At 41.0% G+C, this 20,745-nt stretch overlaps 1 protein-coding gene across 1 annotated transcript in view; it reads left to right on the top strand.

Moving 5' to 3' along the window:
* NT5E (5'-nucleotidase ecto) overlaps window positions 1-20,745 on the top strand; it is a 61,946-nt gene that overhangs the window by 15,107 nt on the left and 26,094 nt on the right. Inside the window, exons 2-3 of the mRNA XM_066358928.1 lie at window positions 10,797-11,019; window positions 14,479-14,667. Of these exons, the coding sequence (XP_066215025.1) occupies window positions 10,797-11,019; window positions 14,479-14,667 (412 nt within the window). The remainder of the gene's footprint in view (window positions 1-10,796; window positions 11,020-14,478; window positions 14,668-20,745) is intronic.

The raw sequence follows: 20,745 nt of genomic DNA, 5'->3' as shown, positions 1-20,745 counted from the left end.
CTCATAATTACCCAAATTACTCATAATTTGTCTAAGTAAGGAAATCTCTTATCCCCAAAGTGAAGGTAGACTTTGGCCTATGTTCAGAATTCATGAGAGTTTCAAACCAAAGATTAGACAGAAGCTTTTCCTCACTCCTAATGGCAGAGTATTTTTAGTAATCAAAACAAGAAATTTGGACTCAAAATCTTAAAGTATCTTCATTCTCCCATTGCTGATTCATATGACCTCAAAGCCTTCTGGGCCTAGGGACAGGCAGGAAATATTCAAAGTGATGCAAAGCAAGGATCTACAACCAAGACTACTCTACCCAGCAAAGTTATCATTTAAAACTAAAGATGAAATAAAGAGCATACCAGACAAAGAAAAAGCTAAAGGAGTTTGTTACCAACAAACCAGTATTGCATGAAATGTTAAAGGCCTGCTTTAAGAAGAAAGGAAAAATTAAATCAAGAGAGTATTATAGCTATAATGAATAAAATGGCAATAATAGCACATATCAATAATAACTTTATATATAAATGGATTAAATGCCCCAATCAAAAGACATAGGATGGCTAAATAGCTAAGAAAATATGACCCATATATATGCTGTCTACAAGAGACTCACCTCAGAACAAAAGATACATACAGACAGAAAATGAAAATGTGGAAAAAATTACTCTATGCAAATGGACATGGAAAAAAAGCTGGGATAGCAATACTTATATCTGACAAAATAGTTGTCAAAGCAAAGGCCATAAAAAGAAACAAAGAAAGTCACTGCATAATACTAAAAAGATCAATTCAAAAAGAGGATATAACCCGTGTGTGTGTGTGTGTGTGTGTGTGTGTGTGTGTATCTCCCCAACAAAGGAGCACCTAAATATATAAAGATCTTGGTGGACATTAAGGGAGAGATTAACAGCAATACAGTCTACAGTCATAGTAATGGATTTTAACACCCCACCTTCAGCAATATTAGAGTCACCAAACAAAAAAGTCAACATGCAACATTCTCAAAGACAGACCACATGTTAGGGCATCAAGTAACTCTTAACAGTTCAAGAAGATTAAAGTCATTTTCTCTGACCACAACGGTATGAAAATAGAAATCAACTACGATAAAAAAAATGAAAAATATTCAAACAAATGGAGGCTAAATAACATGTTATTAAACAATCAATGAATGAGTTAACAATAAGATCAAGGAAGAAATAAAAATTACCTGGAAACAAATGAAAATGAGTATACAATAATTCAAAATCTATGGGGCATAGCAAGAGGAGTCCTGAGAGGGAAGTTCATAGTATTATGAGACTACTTCAAGAAGCCAGAGAAATCTCAAATAAACAATCTAACCCTATACCTGAAAGAACTAAAAAAAGAACAAACAAAGCCCAGAGTAAATATAAAGGGGGAAATAATACAGGTCAGAGCAGAAATAAATGACATAGAAACTAAAAAAGAAAACAAATAAACAAAAGATCAATGAAACCAAGAGTGGATTCTTTAAACAGATAAACAAGATTGATGAACCTTAAACCAGATTCATCAAGAGAAACCCAAATAAATAAAATTAGAAATAAAAGAAGAGTAATAACTGACATCATAGAAAAAAAAGGATTGTAAGAAAACAGTGTAAATAACTATATGCCAACAAATTGGACAAAATGAATAAATTTCTAGAAACATACGATCTTCCAAAACTGAATATGGAAAAATCAGAAAATCTAAATAGACCTATTACAACAAATGGAATTGAAGCAGTAATCAGAGAACTCAAACATTCATAGAACTAACACTTATTCTTCTTAAACTATTCCAAAAAATCCAAGAGTAGAGAAGTCTTCCAAGCTCATTGTACAAGGCATGTAAAACCATATAAAGATACTACAAAGAAAATTTTCGCCAATATTTCTGCTGAACACAGATGCAAAAATCCTCAACAAAATATTAGCAAACCTGATCCAGCAACACATTAAAAAGATCATACACCATGATCAAGTGGGATTTATTCCAGGGATATAAGGTTGGTACAATATTTTCAAATCAATAAATGTGACACATAACATAAAAGGAAGGATAAAAATCACATGATCATATCAATAGATACAGAAAAAGATTTGATAAAATCCAGCACCACTTATGATAAAAACTCTCAGCAAAGTGGGAACAGAGAAAACATACCTCAATATAATAAAGGTCATCTATGACAAACCGACAGCCTACGTCATATTCAATGGGCTAAAACTAAAAGTGTTTCCCTTAAGATCAGGAACAAGACAGGGATGTCTGCTTTCACTACCCTTATTCAACATAGTTCTGGAAGTCCTAGACCTAACAATCAGATAAGAAAAAGAAAAGGCATCCAAATTGGAAAGGAAGAAGTAAAACTCATTATTTGCTGATGACATGATACTGTACATAAAAACTCTAAAGGCCTTGGCCGGTTGGCTCAGTGGTGGAGCATCAGCCTGGCGTGCAGGAGTCCTGGGTTCGATTCCCAGCCAGGACACACAGAAGAAACGTCCTTCTGCTTCTCCACCCCTCCCCCTCTCCTTCCTCTCTGTCTCTCTCTCTTCCCCTCCTGCAGCCAGGGCTCCACTGGAGCAGGGTTGGCCCGGGCACTGAGGATGGCTCCATGGCCTCTACCTCAGGCACTAGAATGGCTGTGGTTGCAGCAGAGCAATGCCCCAGATGGGCAGAGCGTCGCCCCCTGGTGGGCATGCCGGGTGGATCCCGGTCGGGCGCATGCAGGATTCTGACTGCCTCTCCGTTTCCAACTTCAGAAAAATACAAAAAAAAAAAAAAAAACCTCTAAAGATTCCACCAAAAAACTACAAGATAGCAGCAGGATACAAAATTAATATTCAGAATATTCAGTGGCCTTTTTATATACCAGTAATGAGCTATTAGAAAGAGAAATTATCTAGCCAGTGGTGACAAAGTGGATAGAATGTCAACCTGGCATGCTGACATTTCCAGTTTGAAACCCAAGGTCGCTGGTTTGATCCCCAGTCAAGACACAGATGAGAAGCAATCAAGGGATACACAACAAAGTGAAACAATAAGTTGATGCTTCTCTCTTTCTCTCTCTCTAAAAAAAAAAATAGAGAGGAATTAAGGAAACAATTCCACTTACTATTGCAACAAAAAATAATATAAAGTACCCAGGAATAAATTTAACCCAGGAGATAAAAGACCTGTAGTTCAAAAATTATAATATATTGAAGAAATTGAGGAAGATACAAATAAGCAGAAGCATATACTGTGCTCTTGAGTAGGAAAAATTAACATTAAAATGTCCCAAAACAATCTATAGACTCAATGCAATTTTGATTAAAATACCAATAGCATATTTCATGAATCTAGAACAAATATCTCCAAAATTTATATGGAACCAAAAAAGAACTCAAATAGCCTCTGCAATCTTGAAAATGCAGAACAAAGTGGGAGGTATCACACTTCCTGATATCAAGCTGTACTACAATACCATTGTAATCAAAAACAGTCTGCTACTGGCATAAGAACAGGCATACAGATCAATGGAACAGAACAGAGCCCAGAAATGAATCTACACCTTTATGGAAAATTAATATTTGACAAAAGAGGCAAGATTATACAGTGAAGCAAAGACAGTCTATTCAATAAATGGTGTTGGGAAAATTGGACAGGTACATGCATAAAAATGAAACTAGACTACCAATTTACACCATTCACAAGAATAATCTCAAAATGGATAAAAGATTTAAATGTGAGTCGTGAAATTATAAAAATCCTAGAAAAAAATAAAGACAGTAAAATCTCAGGCATCTCTTGTAAAAATATTTTTGCCAATATATTTACTCAGGCAAGGGAAACAAAAGAAAAAGTAAACAAATGGGACTGTATATAACAAACTAGAAAGCTTTTGTACAATAAAGGAAACCCATCAACAAATGAAAAGGCAACCTACTAGATAGGAGAACATATTCATTTGCCAGTACATCTGATAAGTGGTTAAATGTATAAAGAACTTATAAAACTCAACACCAGAAAGACAAACCAATTAAAAATGGTCAAAGGAATCCTGACCATTTAGCTAAATTGGTTAGAGCATCATCTCAGTATACCAGTAGGTATACCAGTAGGTTTGACCCCTGTAAGGATGCATACGAGAATCAACAACTGAATGCATAAATAAGTCAAACAACAAATCTCTCTCTCTCTCCCTCCTTGTCTTTCCATCTTTTCTTTCAAGGACTTGACTAGACATTTCTTCAAAGAGGACATACAGAAGGCCAATAAACATTAAAAAATGCTCAACATCACTAATCATCAGAGAGATGCAAATTAAAACCACAATGAGATATCACTTTACACTTTTCAGAATGGCTATCATCAATAAATCAACAAATAATGATAAGAATGTGGGGTAAAAGGAACCCTTGTGCACTGTTGGTGGGAATGCAGACTGATGTGGCCACTGTGGAAAACAGTACGGAGATTCCTCAAAAAAATTAAAAATGGATCTGCCTTTTGACCCAGCAATCTTACTTCTGGGAATATATCTTAAGAATCCCAAAACACTAATTTGAAAGAACAAATGCACCTTTATGTTCATTGCAGCATTATTTACAATAGTCAAGATCTGGAAACAGTCCAATTGCCTGTTAGTAGATGAGTAGATAAAAAAGCTGTAGTATATATACACAATGGAATACTACTTGGCCAATAAAAAGAAGGAAATCTTACCTGTTGAGACAGCATGGATGAACCTGGAGAATATTATGCTAAGTGAAATAAGACAGTCAGAGAAAGACAAATACCCAGTGATCTCACTTATATGTAGACTCTAATGAACAGAATGAACTGATGAACAAATAGAAACAGAAGCATGGACATATGGAACAGACTGACAGCTGTCAGAGGTGTGGTGGATGAGGGGACTGGGTGAAAGAGATGAACATTAGCAAAAAAAAAACATAGGCATAACACATAGACACAGACAACAGTTTGGTGAGGGAAAGGGTGGTGGGTGGAGGTGGAGGTGGGCGAAGGAGGGAAAATGCAGAAGAAAGACTGCTTGGGGTGATGGGCACACAGTGCAGTGGGCAGCTGGTGTTATTCTGAGTGGTACACTTGAAATCTGTACGGTTTTGTGAACCAATGTCATCCCAATAAGTTCAATCAAGGATAAGGTCCAGAAGTCTTCTATTTATTATTATTATTTAGTGAACAGAGTTTCTCTAACACCGCTGTACTTTCACAAACTATCCACATCAGATGTAAATATTAACAAATACCAGCAGAAGATATTAAAAGATATCCGACTGTATTCCTCAGAGTTCTTTTAATAACAACAACAACAACAACAACAACAGGATTTTGAGTTTCAGAAGAAGTGAATCTCTTCTTGTCATTACATTTTCATTTGTTTTTAGCTTAAACATTTCAATTGTGTGGGTGGTCCAATATCCTGGAGTAGGCTAGGTGGAGAGTGTGGACAGTTTCTTTCATAGAAAATCATCAGGTTGGTGATTTTTTTTTTTTTAAAGTATTTTAGGCTTCTGTACAAAGGAAGCAGTGAGGGTGAGGAGCTGGGCCTACACCAGATACATTATATTTCTATGACTCTGGTATCCAAAGATGGTAGCTGAATGTGAGGTTAAATTCTTTTTAGCATACAATGCATTGGAAATGAATGATTAGAGATGTGATTACTTCATAATTACCTGAAAATTTGTCTAAGTAAGGAAATTGCTTGGAAATCCTGAAGAAATCATTCACTAGGCTCATCTCGTACAGAAAAGTACAGTGGCATCTGCCAGGGACTGAGGAAGAGCAGTAAAATTTAGTGTTTGTAGTAAAAAATATACAAGGTTGCCAGAGAATTAGGAATGAATGGGGTTAGTGAATGAATGAACCAAATAGTAAAAATTAAATGTTTGGAAAGCAGAAAAAGAACAGAAGAGAGAAAAGGAGCCTGACCAGACGGTGGCGCAGTGGATAGGGCATTGAACTGGGATGTGGAGGACCCAGGTTCAAAACCCCGAGGTTGCCAGCTTCAGCGTGGGTTCATCTGGTTTGAGCAGGGGGTCACCTGGTCTGCTGTAGCCCCCCAGTCAAAGCACATATGAGAAAGCAATCAAATGAGAAACTAAGGTGTCACAAGGAAGTATTGATGCTTCTTATCTTTCCCTTCCTGTCTGTCCCTATCTGTCCCTCTCTCTGTCTCTCTCTGTCTCTGTCACACACACAAAAAAAAAGAAGAGAGAAAGGGAGAACATAAGACTACAATGCAAGATCAGGGAAATCACTTTCCTGATATAAAGATTATAACAATAAGTGGCAAGGAACAGTTTAGACCTTGTCAAAGGCATGAGGGAAGCTGAGCCACAGAAAGTTGGCAAACAGACACAGGCTGCAAATTTCAGAGGGCACACAAAAAAGGCAGAGTAATAGTGCCAGTATGAAGTTTTAAATTCTGTTATGTTTGTGTTATGTAAAAGAACGTGGAACAATGGTCTGCTCTGTTATATTTTATCTTTTATTGTTCAAAATTCTTTTGGGCAGATTCTTTCTGAGGTGTTTTCAAGTTATTAATAAAAATAATAGGAATGGATAACCAATTTATTTAACACATTTCTTTGACCTGCTGCCGTGTCAGTGGGGGGGTGTGGTGCTCAGGTGAGTGGCATGGTCCTGCTTCTGAAGAGCTTAGGAATAATGAAGCTCTATTACGTGCCAAGGAAGAGAAACGAACAGGAGAGTCATGGTGGGCAAATGAAAATATGAGTTTCTAAGGAAAATGAGTGTTTACAAAGGAAATTTTCATATAAATTCTTTTCTTTGTGTGACGGAGACAGAGAGAAGGACAATAAGGACAGACAGACAAGAAGGGAGAGAAATGAGAAGCATCAGTTCTTCGTTGCAGCTGCTTAGTTGTTCAGTGATTGCTTTCTCATATGTGCCTTGACCAGGAGGCTACAGCAGAACAAGTGATCCCTTGCTCAAGCCAGCGACCTTGGGCTCAAGCCAGCAACCATGGGGTCATATCTATGATCCCATTCTCAAGCCAGCAACCCGCACTCAAGATGATTAGGCTGTTCTCAAGCGGTTCACATAAATTCTTGTAGAAAAAATTAGCTGTATGTAATTTGTTGGAAATACCTCTGCTTCTTCACTTATTCATTCTGCTATAGGTACTATGCTGGGCATTAGGGGACCCAGTGGGCAGGGACAGGGTCTGCTAGGGCTTTGTAGAGGTGACCATCGGGGCAGAGGAAGGACATCTGACTCAGACAGGGAATACTATGAAGGGTTCTTGGGAAATCTCTTCTGGATCATCAGACTTCAGTAGCTGAAGCCATAGTTGAATAAGGTAGTAGAGGCATGGGATGAAAACGGAATATTTTGTTCCACCAGAATGGATTTAACGGTGGGCACACTGGGCGCGGGCCCTGGGTCCCGACTTCTGAAGGGCCCCACGAAAGCCCAACGTTACACTTTTTTTTAATGTAAGGGGCCCAATATTTTCTTCTGCTCCTGGGGCCTCAAGTGACCTTAACCTGCCTCTGTGTTCCACCTCTCTGTGTATGGATCGATCACTCATCATTCATCATAACAGTAGGACAAAGATAAGTGAGAGCATGAAAACCACAAGTAGTTAGGATTTGATTTTGAGTGCTCACGATATACGAAGTCTTCAACAAAGCCCTTTACATCTAAGCACTGAGATTGAGAAGGCTGGAGTCAAGCAGGAGGGGCTCTAGTCCCAGCTTCACCACTTACTCACTGTGTGACCTTGAATGAGGTACTGTCTCCAGATCTGAGTTTTCCTCATCTGCAAAGTGAGCAGAGTTATAATACCAACCTCACAGGATGAAAGCAGGTTTTCTACACAGAAGCACTTGGTGTGAAGTGGGTGTGCAGCAAGTGTTTGGTAAATGCTGGCTTATTTTCATCACAACTGTTGTTTGATTCACTCACTGCCCTTCCAGAGAAAGCCGTGGTTTAGAAATGTGCCCAGGCCATAAGAGGTAGAGCCAGCCCTGCCTGGTTCCTCCGCACACGAGGGGGTGGGTTCAGATATGAGTCTGGAGCGGAGCGTGAGACCAGACTTCAAAAAAACCGTGGTGGTTCAATGTGTTCAAGATGTTGGATTTCATCACAAAAGGAGTGGAGAGCCTCTGTAGGACCCTAAGGTTGCGATTGACAAGATCAGATTTGCATTTTAGAAAGATTATTCTGACAGCAATGTACAAGATGGTTTAGAAGTGGGAATGGCCATAGCTGAAAGCCCATATAAGGAGCTGTTGCAGTGGTCCGGAGAGAAAGATGAGGACTCCAGGCAGGTAGCAGCAATGAGGAGGACAGGAACCAAGCGTTCACACAAAGAGGAAGAGGAGGGAGGGAGTGGGAAGGATTTGGTTGCTCCAGAGTTTCTTGCTTCATTGACTGGGTAGATAGTGGGAGTTTGGGTCAAGGTGAAATAAACGAAAAATATAATGTCAATTATTGCCAAATTCCAGGCATGTTGTGCTGGTTGGTAAAAGACAAGGTGGCTGACACATTGGATAGTCTTTCATGAAAAACTATAGAAACATTCATCTTTAAAAATCTTTCCAAGCCCTGGCCAGTTGGCTCAGTGGTAGAGCATCGGCCTGGCGTGCAGGAGTCTCGGGTTCGATTCCCGGCCAGGGCACACAGAAGCGCCCATCTGCTTCTCCACCCCTCCCCCTCTCCTTCCTCTCTGTCTCTCTCTTCCCCTCCCACAGCCAAGGCTCCATTGGAGCAAAGTTGGCCTGGGCACTGAGGATGGCTCCATGGCCTCTGCCTCAGGCTCTAGAATGGCTCTGGTTGCAACAGAGCGACGCCCCAGATGGGCAGAGCATCGCCCCCTGGTGGGCATGCCGGGTGGATCCTGGTCGGGTGCATGCGGGAGTCTGTCTGACTGCCTCCCCATTTCCAGCTTTGGAAAAATACAAAAATAAAGAAAGAAAGAAAAATCTTTCCAGTTAAGCAAGTTAGTTATTGAAATATCATAATGGAGACATTGCACCATAGGAAGAAAATGATGTTCTCAGAATAGAAAAAGACAGTTACCTAAGACTGAGGGACACTTTGAAACTAGGTCAGCCTTTAAGAGGGAAGTGATTAGGTAAGAGGAAGAGGTAAAAAATGAGTAGATGCTCAGAGATGGGGGAAAAGGCAAATTCAGAAATTCTGAGTTTAATTGAGGAGACAGGTAGGTGGGAATGTGAAGACATTGTATCGCTTTCTCTGTGAATGCATGCACTTCGGGACACAATACTCAGGGTGCCTGTGTGGCAGGTGAGGAGCTCCAGCATGGACCAGGGTGGAGGTGGCAGGACTCAGTCTGGCGAGGACCTCACGAACATGCCAAATAGCCATTTGAGTGTGGAATGTGCTAGGAAGAAAGAGGGTGGGGCCATAAGAGAATACTGGAGGGGGTGCTAGTTTATCTGATGGGCCACCAGCCAGCATTTCCAGGCATGTTCCCGGACGACCTGCAAAGTAAAGCAAAATCAGGTGTGGTATTTAGACAGTTTGAAACTCACTGGTTTAAATACTAAGTTAGCTACCACCAGCCAGCATTTCCAGGCATGTTCCCGGACGACCTGCAAAGTAAAGCAAAATCAGGTGTGGTATTTAGACAGTTTGAAACTCACTGGTTTAAATACTAAGTTAGCTAAAGAGCCCTGGCAACCAGAGCAGGTAGGTAGATGCCTAGAAGAGACAGACTAATTCCAGGAGGCCAATGGAGAAAAGTATGCAGGCTTTTCAGGGGAGGTGGCTGGCATGTTGTGTTTTGTCAGTATTATTCCAGGGGGAACTGCAAGAAGTCAAAATGGTTTTTTTGCACCTAACAGCCATTTCCAGAGTGGTAGGGAGTGGGAGAGGGCGAAGAAGGTGGGAGCCAATGGCTGCAGTAAACCACGCCCACACTTCACAAAGCTCTGTGGTCCGAGCGAGTCCGGAACCCCCAACAGTGGTGCAGTTATTTCACTTGTTCTTTCTCAGACAGAAACTGCAGGGAATGAAACATAGGGAGGCCATGAGATGTGCCTCCTGGAGTCCTGCTAGGTTTGGGAGCCACTGGGCTAATGTCCTATTCTTCAAAGTATGGTTTTATTGGAAATTCCAACCCAAGGCCACCCTGTAAAATGCAGAGAATGCTATCTCCTGCTTGTCTTTGGGGGTCTTTACACCCCAGAAGAATTAGAGGACCACGGAGTCCTTGGCAAGAACCAGTGGTGGAAACCTAAGGGAATCCTGACCGAGGAGATGCAGAGATGTGATGAGAAAGAGAGGCCTCTGGTGTCTGTCCACAGTACTTTTCCAGTCAGTCACCTTTTGCTAACGTCTCCTTGATTTTAACACTTCTCCCAGCAGATAGAGGTTGGAATGATTAGGTTGGTGGGTTGAAGTGTGGGTTTCTGAGTGAAAACAGAAGATCGAAGGCTGGGCAGCACCTGGTAGGTGCAGACCGTGCCCCAGATCTGGGACGGCAGGACAGTGGACATCGAGCCAGCTTTCTGGGTGACTTGCGTTGACGCCCCTTCAGAGTAGTAGGTGGGGTGGGACCAAGGGAGCAATTCGTAAACCTGCCTGCTGACCTGGATGCCCCCAGGCCAGAGTCCAGGCGACTGAGTTCACTGTGGGCATGAGAAGAACGGAGGCCATGTGATGCGCCTCCTGGAGCCCTGCTAGGTTTGGGAGCCCCTGGGTTAATGTCCTATTTTTTAAAGTATGGTTTTATTGGAAATTCCAAAGTCCCTCATTCTTTTTCTCTTTTCTTTTTCTACTAGGCACTGGGAAATCATGAATTTGATAATGGTGCAGAAGGTCTGATTGAGCCTCTCCTCAAAAAGGCCAAATTTCCAATTCTGAGTGCAAACATTAAAGCAGAGGGACCACTAGCATCTCAAATAGCAAATCTGTATCTGCCATATAAAACCCTTTCTGTTGGTGATGAAATTGTGGGAATTGTTGGCTACACCTCGAAAGAAACTCCTATTCTCTCAAATCCAGGTATTTCCTACTTTTATAGCACTCATTGCTCGAAAACAGATGTACCAAATCAGATCTTGGCGTTATTTTTGTGGGCTGTAGGTAGAAGTAGGAACGTGTGGTACTGGGCCGATGGTGTACTTAGGATGACATTGCTAAAACCCATCTGATGGTTTCCACATTGTTTTAAGTTATCGCTCAAAGACACTCCCTCTTCTGCTCAGTGCATTTTTTTGTTGACAGTATCTTGTTTCATCCAATGCATTCAAACTTGAAGAAGTCCATTTCAATCCAGGGCTAAACAGTGCAGTCATTTACTGGCAAATAAGAGGCACCTAACTCAATGCCTTTCTTCCTATGGAGTCAGGATGCCCAGAGCCAGGGTTCTACCTCAGTGTATCTTCTCTTTCCTTTTCTAGTATGATTATTACATGTCTTGTTAACTCTCTTTCTTTCTTTGCATTATTCATCTCTTTCAGTTTTCATGACACTATTGTATCTGGCTTTCTGGGAAATGTGTATATATTCTTGAATGGTCTAATGATATATATCCATATGTATATTATAAAAGACTATATCTGCTATATCTATATATCCATTTACACAAACATTCCTATATAATCCTAAAATCATTCAAGAAACACTTCTGAGACACTTTATAAGAAAGAACACTCACCAAAACACTATCAGTGAGAAATGACTTTTTTCCTAAATTACCCAAATTAATTTTTTTTATTTGAAGAAAAGAAGAGGAAGCTAGGAACTAGATCTTTAAGAATTAACTGATATACCTGTCAGAATGGCTATCATCAATAAATCTTCAAACAACCAGTGTTGGTGAGGGTGTGGAGAAAAGGGGACCCCTGTGCACTGCTGGTGGGAAGGCAGATTGGTGCAGCCACTGTGAAAAGCAGTATGGAGTTTCCTCAAAATATTAAAAATGGAACTACTTTGTGACTGAGAGATTCCACCTCTGGGAATATATCTGAAGAAACCCGAAACACGAATTTAAAAGAATATATGCACCCCAATGTTCATAGCAGCATTATTTACAACAGCCAAGATTTGGAAGCAGCCCAAGTGCCCATCAGTGGATAAGTGAACAAAAAAGCCTTGGTACATTTACTCAACAGAATGGCCACTTGGCCATAAAAAAAGAAAGAAAACCTTACCTTTTGTAACAGGATGGATGGACCTGGAGAGCATTATGCTAAGTAAAATAAGCCAGTTAGAGAAAGACAAGTACCATATGATTTCACTCATATGTGGAATCTAATGGATAAATTAACAAACAAAATAGAAACAGACTCATAGAGAGAACAGACTGACAGCTGTTGGGAGTGGGGGGCATTAGATGAAATAGGTGAAGGGATTAAGCAAAAAGAAAAAAACTCATAGACATGGACAGCAGTATGCTGACTACCAGAGGGGAAGTGTGACCAGGGAAGGTAGAAGACAGGATGGGGAGATAAACAGTGGTGCAAGGAGAGTTGACTTGGGGTGAGGGACATACAATACAAAACACAGACCATAAACTGGCACATTACCAAAATATACACCTGAAACCTATATAATTTTATTAACCAATGTCACCTTAATAAATTGAATAAACATACATTTTTTTAAAGAATCAACTGATAAAGGAGATACTATTATTTAACATTTGGAAAATAACATATTTCTTGTTGTTAAAATAGGTCCAGGCCATTGGGAGCACCAGAAGGGTCAGCTGTACTTGACGCCTAGCAGCATGGCTCTTCCTGAGGGGAGAGGGTTCTGCAGCCGACTCAGGGCAGGGCAAGCGTGGAGCTGGGCTGCTCTCCACTGAGGGGAGGTGGGATTGTTAGGCACTCCAGGCAGCAGGTCGACAGCTGGCCCATGGGTGACCAAGCCTTTGCACACTCTGGGACACAGTTAATAAATGTTGTCATGGTCATCGTGAAGCCAGATGGTGGCATACAGGTCACTGGCTTGTGAAGAGGTTTAGAAGTGCTCTCCTGACTGAGAAGGATGTGGTCCCACCAGAAGGACGTGACTGACAGTCTCAAGATGCTGCCATCCGTCACAGGGGGTGTGTTTCACAGTTTTGGTGGTCCTTGAAGAGATGAGTACTTTTCCACCTGAAGATGTCAGGATCCTGGGTTTTGAAAGGTCTTTACAAGCTATTCATGTTTTGGCAGCTTCATTTTAGTGATGATTCTTAGAAATTTTGCATAAAGGCATCTAAATCCTGATCAGGCAGTGCCGCGGTGGATAGAGCATCGGCGTGGGACACTGAGGACCCAGGTTTAAGAACCCAGAGTTCACCAGCTTGAGCACAGGCTCACCCAGTTTGAGTGCAGGGTTGCTGGCTTGAGCATGGGATCATAGACATGACCCTACGGTCACTAGCTTGTGCCTAAAGGTTGCTGGCTTGATGCCCAAGGTCACTGGCTTGAGCAAAGGGTCACTGACTCGACTAGAGCCCCTTGGTCAAGGTACATATGAGAAAGCAATCAATGAACAACTAAGATGCCACAACTATGAGTTGATGCTTCTCATCTCTCTCTTTCTTGTCTGTCTCTCGCTAAAAAAAAAAAAAAAAAAAGTGTTCCCTTGTCAACCAGTTCTGGGCATATCTTCAGAGCAATGTGTCTGTCTGTGTTTGCTGTCACCTCTGTGTCAATAAAAACCATAAGACCTCAAGGCTTCCTGAGGTTTGGCTACAGAGACAAAGACTTGTGTCTTCCCACACTTAAAAGCACATGTTCGCAGCCCACAGAGCACCAGCTGTGGAGTCACACCCTCATACCCACACTCACCAGGCTGTACCAACGAACAATGGTCTGTTACTGCTATGTGGGGGGTAAGAAGCAGTGCAGAAGGTGCACACGTCCAGGGCAGCAGTATTTGGATGGGGCCCCTGTCTAATGTGGAGCTCAATAACACTCTAATGCTGACCTTACCAAGTGAGCAAAACAACACTCTAATGCTGACCTTACCAAGTGAGCAAAACAGCACTGTCAGCTGGCACTTTAAGATTGGCATTCAAGAACTAGTTGCTGACAGAGTTTAAAGTTCAAGACTGATTATTCTAAACTTGCAAACAAATCCTTGGAATAATTCACCTGTTTTGTACTTTATGCTTGTATGGTCAGGCATATTCTGCAGTGGTATAATGGAAGTTGAAATATAAAATAGAATAGGAGAAAATAGGCTTGCATGTCTGAAGCCTCCTCATGGTTTGAGTTTGAAATCAAGCAATATAATATCATCCTTAAACAAACACAACATTAAGTGAACATAATTGAGAACCAATAACCTCAGATTTTTGGCTTTGTAGTTCTTTTATATTTAATTTAAAAACATGTGTTGGCCTTCGTAATTTAAGAGCTTTCATAGATTAAGGTGTTTTTACTTGGCATGTTAGTGTGTACAATAAACAGTATAATAAAAGTTATTATTAATAAATATTTATTTTATTTGTTTTGTACCTTTTAGGACCAAATTTAGTATTTGAAGATGAAATCACTGCATTGCAACTTCAAGTAGATAAGCTAACGACTCTAAATGTGAACAAAATTATTGCACTGGGACACTCTGGTTTTGAAATGGATAAACTCATCGCTCAGAAAGTGAAGGGCGTGGATGTTGTGGTCGGAGGACACTCCAACACCTTTCTTTACACAGGTAATTATTTCAAAAGGATGATTCCAGCCAGGATGTCTATATAACTTAGTCTCTTTTGCCTTTGCAACTGTTACTATTATTTTACCACTATTTAACATTTTGTATAATTGTGTAATATATATATATATATAATACACATTGAAAGGTAACATGTAAATCTTACTTGGAGACATTACTAAGAATGATTTATCACTTTGGTGATTGTGTCAATGCCATTTATGTATATTGTCAATATATATAGAACATATGTATAAAATATATATATAAAACAAAAAGGTTACTGAGCCCCAACCAAAAGTCAGTTTATAGCAAACAGCAACATGTCATATAAAAAATTTTAAGCATAAACAAAATAGTTAGGACTTTCAAAGCTCAAAGTCACAGGACTTGACTTGTAGGTTCACAGGTCGCGGAAGCGGGAACCCTGGGTTCAAGTCCTGACTCTCCTGCATACGGGGCCTGTGAGTGTCCTAGACACATGGCTCCTGGCCCTCTGGAGAAAGTGCACTCACTTTCCTCTCCCCTCCAACCCCCTCCCTTCTACCCCTCCACCTGCTTCCTCTCTTTCCTCTTCTCCTCCTCTCTCTTCCCCCTCCCAACACTCTCTCTCCTTCCCTCCCTTTGTTGATGTAAGAAACAACCAAAGCCATAGAGAATTTTGTAAGAATTTTATTGGAGCCAAACTGAGGACATATGCTGGAGAGCAAGATCTCAAATGTTCCTGAGAGGAAGAGTTTTGCTGTTTCTTTTATGCATTTGAAATTAAAAAGAGGAAGGAAGATCGGAGAAAGCAAGGTAGGGATTGGATTATAAGACAGTTAACAAGACTGTGTGCTCTCTTAAGGACTAATACCCCATTTAATGGATATCACTTCTGGCATTTCAAAGGTGTATTAACCTGAATGCACAAGAACAATGGACAGGTGGTTTAAAACTTTTCACCAAAGAAGTTATAGGCCTTGGGTGTGACTACCTACATGACCTGCCCAGTTAGGAATTTATGACCAGATCACCCTGTGAGGTTACTTTTCATAAAACACCTTTTTTTATCCACATCTTCCTCCTTCTGTTCCCTCTCCACTTCTCCCCTCTCCCCACCCTTTCCTTGATGTTAAATAGTTTAAGTTAGAAACCTTCTCTTTTATTTTTAATTTTGAACGTATTATATCTCAAAACTTTTGAGTGTGGTTCAGTAAATCTTTCTCTTACTGCATGGTTGAAATATTTTCAAGAAAAGGAGGAAGAGGAGGCCCAGGCTGGTTAGGGGTTTTATCAGCAGTGAAAGGGGAGGCTTTGGTGGGGCGCAGCCCGCTCCTTGAAGAGGTTGCTTCTTCAAGGAGGTTGCGTGTCTCTATATGAACTAGCTAAGGTGATAAAAGCAAAAACAGGAAATACCTTAAATTGTAGAAAATACCCAAAATGTTTAAAAGGGTTATTACTGAGAAGAATGCGGGAGAAGTACAACTTTTCTCTCGGAGCTCTTTCTGGCGGTCTAATAATCAAATACACATGAGATAGATTAGAAATAGAAAATTAACCAAATTTAATACCTATTTAAATTCTGAACCCCTTCAGTGGAAACACTTTACAAACTATAAATAGCTGTATCCTGGTGCGCAGTGGTATGGAGGTTGGCTACTGGTGAAAATATGCCAATCGAAACGGTGACACCGGTGAACTATCTGAGCTATTTCACAGGGTGGCACTGGCTTTCATGTAGGAAAATGATGCCAGAATTTACATGAGCAAACTCAACTCATTCACAAGTCTTTTTCCTGATGGTAAACACAGTCTCAAGATTTTTCAACTGGAGTATACCCATTAGTGATTGTGAAATCAATGTAGTGGGTTAAAAAAAAGTAGGTGATTTTTTTTAACAGACTAGCATAAAATAAATTAGGTACTTAAATATTACTCATACAAAGGATATATATTGTTTAATGGAAAAGGATGTATGTAAATGGTGAGAACAGCTCCAGGCATGATGGTCATGGACGCCGACAGTAGTGTGAACTTTCCTAGTGTGGGTGACGCGGTACAGTCCAACATCAGAGAGCCACTTACCATGTTTCCCCATGTGTAAGATGCACCTTAATTTGGGCGCCTGAAATTTGAAAAGAAAAAGGAATACATAAAGTTATTGAACTCAAGTTTTATTCATCATAAAATCCATACAACTTCTCATCACTGTCAAAACCCCCATCCATTAGCTTGTCCTCACCTGTGTCCGAATCACTGTCTTCAACAATGAGCACAAAAACAAGTGTGAAAAAGCAGGAAATGCAAGTAAAAAAATCTGTAACCACTGTATAAGACACAGCCAGTTTTTAGACCCCAAAGTTTTTGGAAAAAAGTGCATCTTATACAGGGGGAAATATGATAAATAACTTCGGAGAGTTAGAGGGACCAATTGTGTGGCCTGTGGTGGCACAGTGGATAAAGCATTGACCTGGAACACTGAGGTTGCCGGTTCAAAACCCTGGGCTTGCCTGGTCAAGGCACACATGGGAGTTGAGGCTTCCTGCCTCCCCCCCCCCCCCGTTCTCTCTCTCTCTCTCCCTCTCTAAAAAAATAAATAAATAAAATCTAGAGGGACCAACTGTGCCTAAACCAGGAAAAGGCCAGAGCAGCACTGGGTAAAGTATTATAGGATCCGACTCCAGCTGTGCCACTCACCAGTGGTTCCATCTTGTCTCTGCCTGATTTTCCTTCTCTGTAGAATGAGGGCAGTGACAACAGAACCTATTATAAAGGGTCACTGTGACATCCTATGAATGAGTGTCAGTGAAGAACCTCAGAACAGGACTAGTACTTTTTCAAACTTTTTTTCTATGATCCATAGTAAGAAAGACATTGTACACAAGTGCATGCACACAACCCACATACATGGCACACACAATGGAAAGAACACTTTCACAAAACACCTGCAATGTACTCTGCTATCTTCTGTTCTACTGTTTAATTTTGTTAAGTGTCCATCACCACGCATTAAATTAATTTCTTCATATTATAGCTAGTCCATATTTTGAAAAACTCATCTTTAAATGAGGTGTTACCAAAACAGTACATGAACAATCACAGGACTCAAACCCTTCCATTCAGAGGCTGAAGTCATTCCCATGTTCCTCAGCACATGCCTTTATGTGATTTTTTTTTGTATTTTTTCAAAGTGAGAAGTAGGGGTTTGGGGGGTCGGCAGACAGACAAACTGCCGCATGTGCTGGACCGGGATCCACCCAGCATGACCACCAGAGGGTGATGCTCGGACCCTTCTGGGGCATTGCTCCAATTGGAGCCATTCTAGTGCCTGAGGCAGAGACCATGGAGCCATCCTCAGCACCTGGGCCAACTTTACTCCAATGGAGCCTTGGCTGCAAGAGGGAAAGAGAGAGATAGAGGGAAAGGAGGGGGGAAGAGTGGAAAAGCAGGTGGGTGCTTCTCTTGTGTGCCCTTGCCAGGATTCGAACCTGGGACTTCCACACACCAGGCCAATGCTCTACCGCTGAGCCAACCGGCCAGGGCCTACATGATCTTAATAGATGCCCTCTTACATCACAGACTGGTCATCCACAGTGTTGGCATGTGGCCATCAATTAGTGTGCCCTGATGGCTATGAAAGGGTTGGTGGCAATGCCTGGCTTCCCAATAATTCTGCAGCCTGTCCTTTTGTTTTTGTTATTTTGTTCCAGCCAATGAAATTCTTCAGAATAATATGTGCTATTTGCTAAGTAGATGAATTTAGTTGATAATGAGTAACTAGATGAAAGAAAGATGTATGGATAAACATAATTTGCATATCCATAAATCTTGAAATAGAAAATTACAGTCTCTGAAAAAACTGCCTCTAAAATCTTAGTCATTTATTTCACATTTCCTGATTGCTTACCAAGATTAATTAAACTTGTTCTTGTGAAAATATTTCATTTGATATTCATCATTTTGAGGAATGAACTTACAAAGGTAATAAAGTAGTTCTAGGATACAATAACGGATGAGGCACATTTGCTTGTGTAAATACTTTTTTACCAGCCTCAAAAAACAACCCCACTTCCACTGAATTGTTTGAGTTGAATTAGTGTTGCAGAAACAATGACTTCTCGGAGACCACATGTCATGCACGGAGAGACCTAGGGGAGACTGCTTCACAATTCTCTATATAAGTTTCATGAGAGGGCCCTGACCCCCAATGCTTATGGGTATTAATTGATATACACAAATAGAAACAGACAAGAATGAGGAAGTCAGGAAGGGGAACTTCTTTATAGCAAATAAAAGGGCAAGGGAATGACTCAAATGTCCTCACCTATTGATTAATCAGAATTGCTCGTTCTATCTCTATTGTGCTGCATTCAGCACAGTACTTTGTTCAGTACTTTTGTCAGTAAAGTCACTGTGGCCTTTGCCTCTGGGTATGGAACTCTATTCTTGTTCTGTGTTCCTATTCAGTGCTTTTACAAATTAGCATAAAGTTAATTAAAGTTAAATATCATTTGTTAATAAAAATATAGTTAAAAATAATACATCCACCCTGGCTGGGTAGCTCAGTTGGTTAGAGCATCATCCCAATATGGCCAAGTTTGTGAGTTCAGTCCTTGGTTGGGACACTTATAGGATTCAACCAATGAATGAATGAAAGAATGGAACAACAAATTGATCCTTCGATCCCTCTCTCTCCCTCTCCCCTTCTCTCTCTCTCTCTGTTTAATAAATTTTAAAAAGTTTTAAAAAATAGTACATCCCTTAGAATTTTTTTTTTTTTTGTATTTTTCTGAAGCTGGAAACCGGGAGAGACAGTCAGACAGACTCCTGCATGCGCCCGACCGGGATCCACCCGGCACGCCCACCAGGGGGCGACGCTCTGCCCACCAGGGGGCGATGCTCTGCCCCTCCAGGGTGTCGCTCTGTTGCGACCAGAGCCACTCCAGCGCCTGGGGCAGAGGCCAAGGAGCCATCCCCAGCGCCCGGGCCATCTTTGCTCCAATGGAGCCTTGGCTGCATGAGGGGAAGAGAGAGACAGAGAGGAAGGAGAGGGGGAGGGGTGGAGAAGCAGATGGGCGCTTCTCCTGTGTGCCCTGGCTGGGAATCGAACCGGGACTTCTGCACGCCAGGCCGACGCTCTACCACTGAGCAAACCGGCCAGGGCTCCCTTAGAATTTTAAGTCTTGTTGAGAATCATCTCAGCACACACACAGGACCTTGTACACACTCACACGCACACGCGCGTGCGCACGCGCGCGCACACACACACACACACACACACATACACAAAGCATCCGGACTGCACCCAATATTTTTTTCTATTTTGTTGCTTAATTTTTTTATAGCTGGTTACCACCTGATAAATTTATTTATTGTATTATAAGTTGGCCTATATTTTTAAAAACTCAGCTTTAGGGTACAGGAAAATTAAAATCTGAAAGTGTCCATTTAACCCTTTTAAGGATCAAATATATGGTGATGAAAGGAGACTAGACTTTGAGTGGTGAATACACAATGCAGTGTACAGACGATGTATTATATAAAATTGTACACTTGAGGCCCTGGGCCAGTTGGTTTAGTGGATAGAACATCGGCCCAGCTTGCAGGTGTCCTGAATTCAATCTCTGGTCAGGGCACACATGAGAAGCAAACATCAGCTTCTCTTCCCCTGCCCATCTTCCTTCTCTCCCTCTTCTCCTCTCGCAGCCAGTGGCTCAACTGGTCGAGCATCAGCCCCAGATAGGGGTTGCCAGGTGAATCTATCTGCGCACATACAGGAATCTCTCTATCTCTCCTCTTCTCACTTAAAAAATAAATAAATAAATAAATAAAATAAAAATTGTACACTTGAAATATTGATAATGTTATTAGCCAGTGTCACCCAATAAATTTTGTTTTTAAATATTCATTTTATTTTTTTAGTTTATTGATTTTATTTATTTCTTAGAGGAAAGAAAAGAGAGAGAGAGCAAGAGAAACATGGATTTGTTGTTCCACTTATTTTTTTTTTTTTTAATTTTTCTGAGGTTGGAAATGGGGAGGCAGTCAGACAGACTCCCACATGCACCCGACCGGGATCCACCCAGCATGCCCACCAGG

This window comes from Saccopteryx leptura, chromosome 1 (assembly GCF_036850995.1).
Source record: "Saccopteryx leptura isolate mSacLep1 chromosome 1, mSacLep1_pri_phased_curated, whole genome shotgun sequence".
Lineage (NCBI taxonomy): Eukaryota > Metazoa > Chordata > Mammalia > Chiroptera > Emballonuridae > Saccopteryx > Saccopteryx leptura.
Note: the sequence above shows the minus strand (reverse complement) of the source record. Positions and strands in the feature narration are given on the sequence as shown.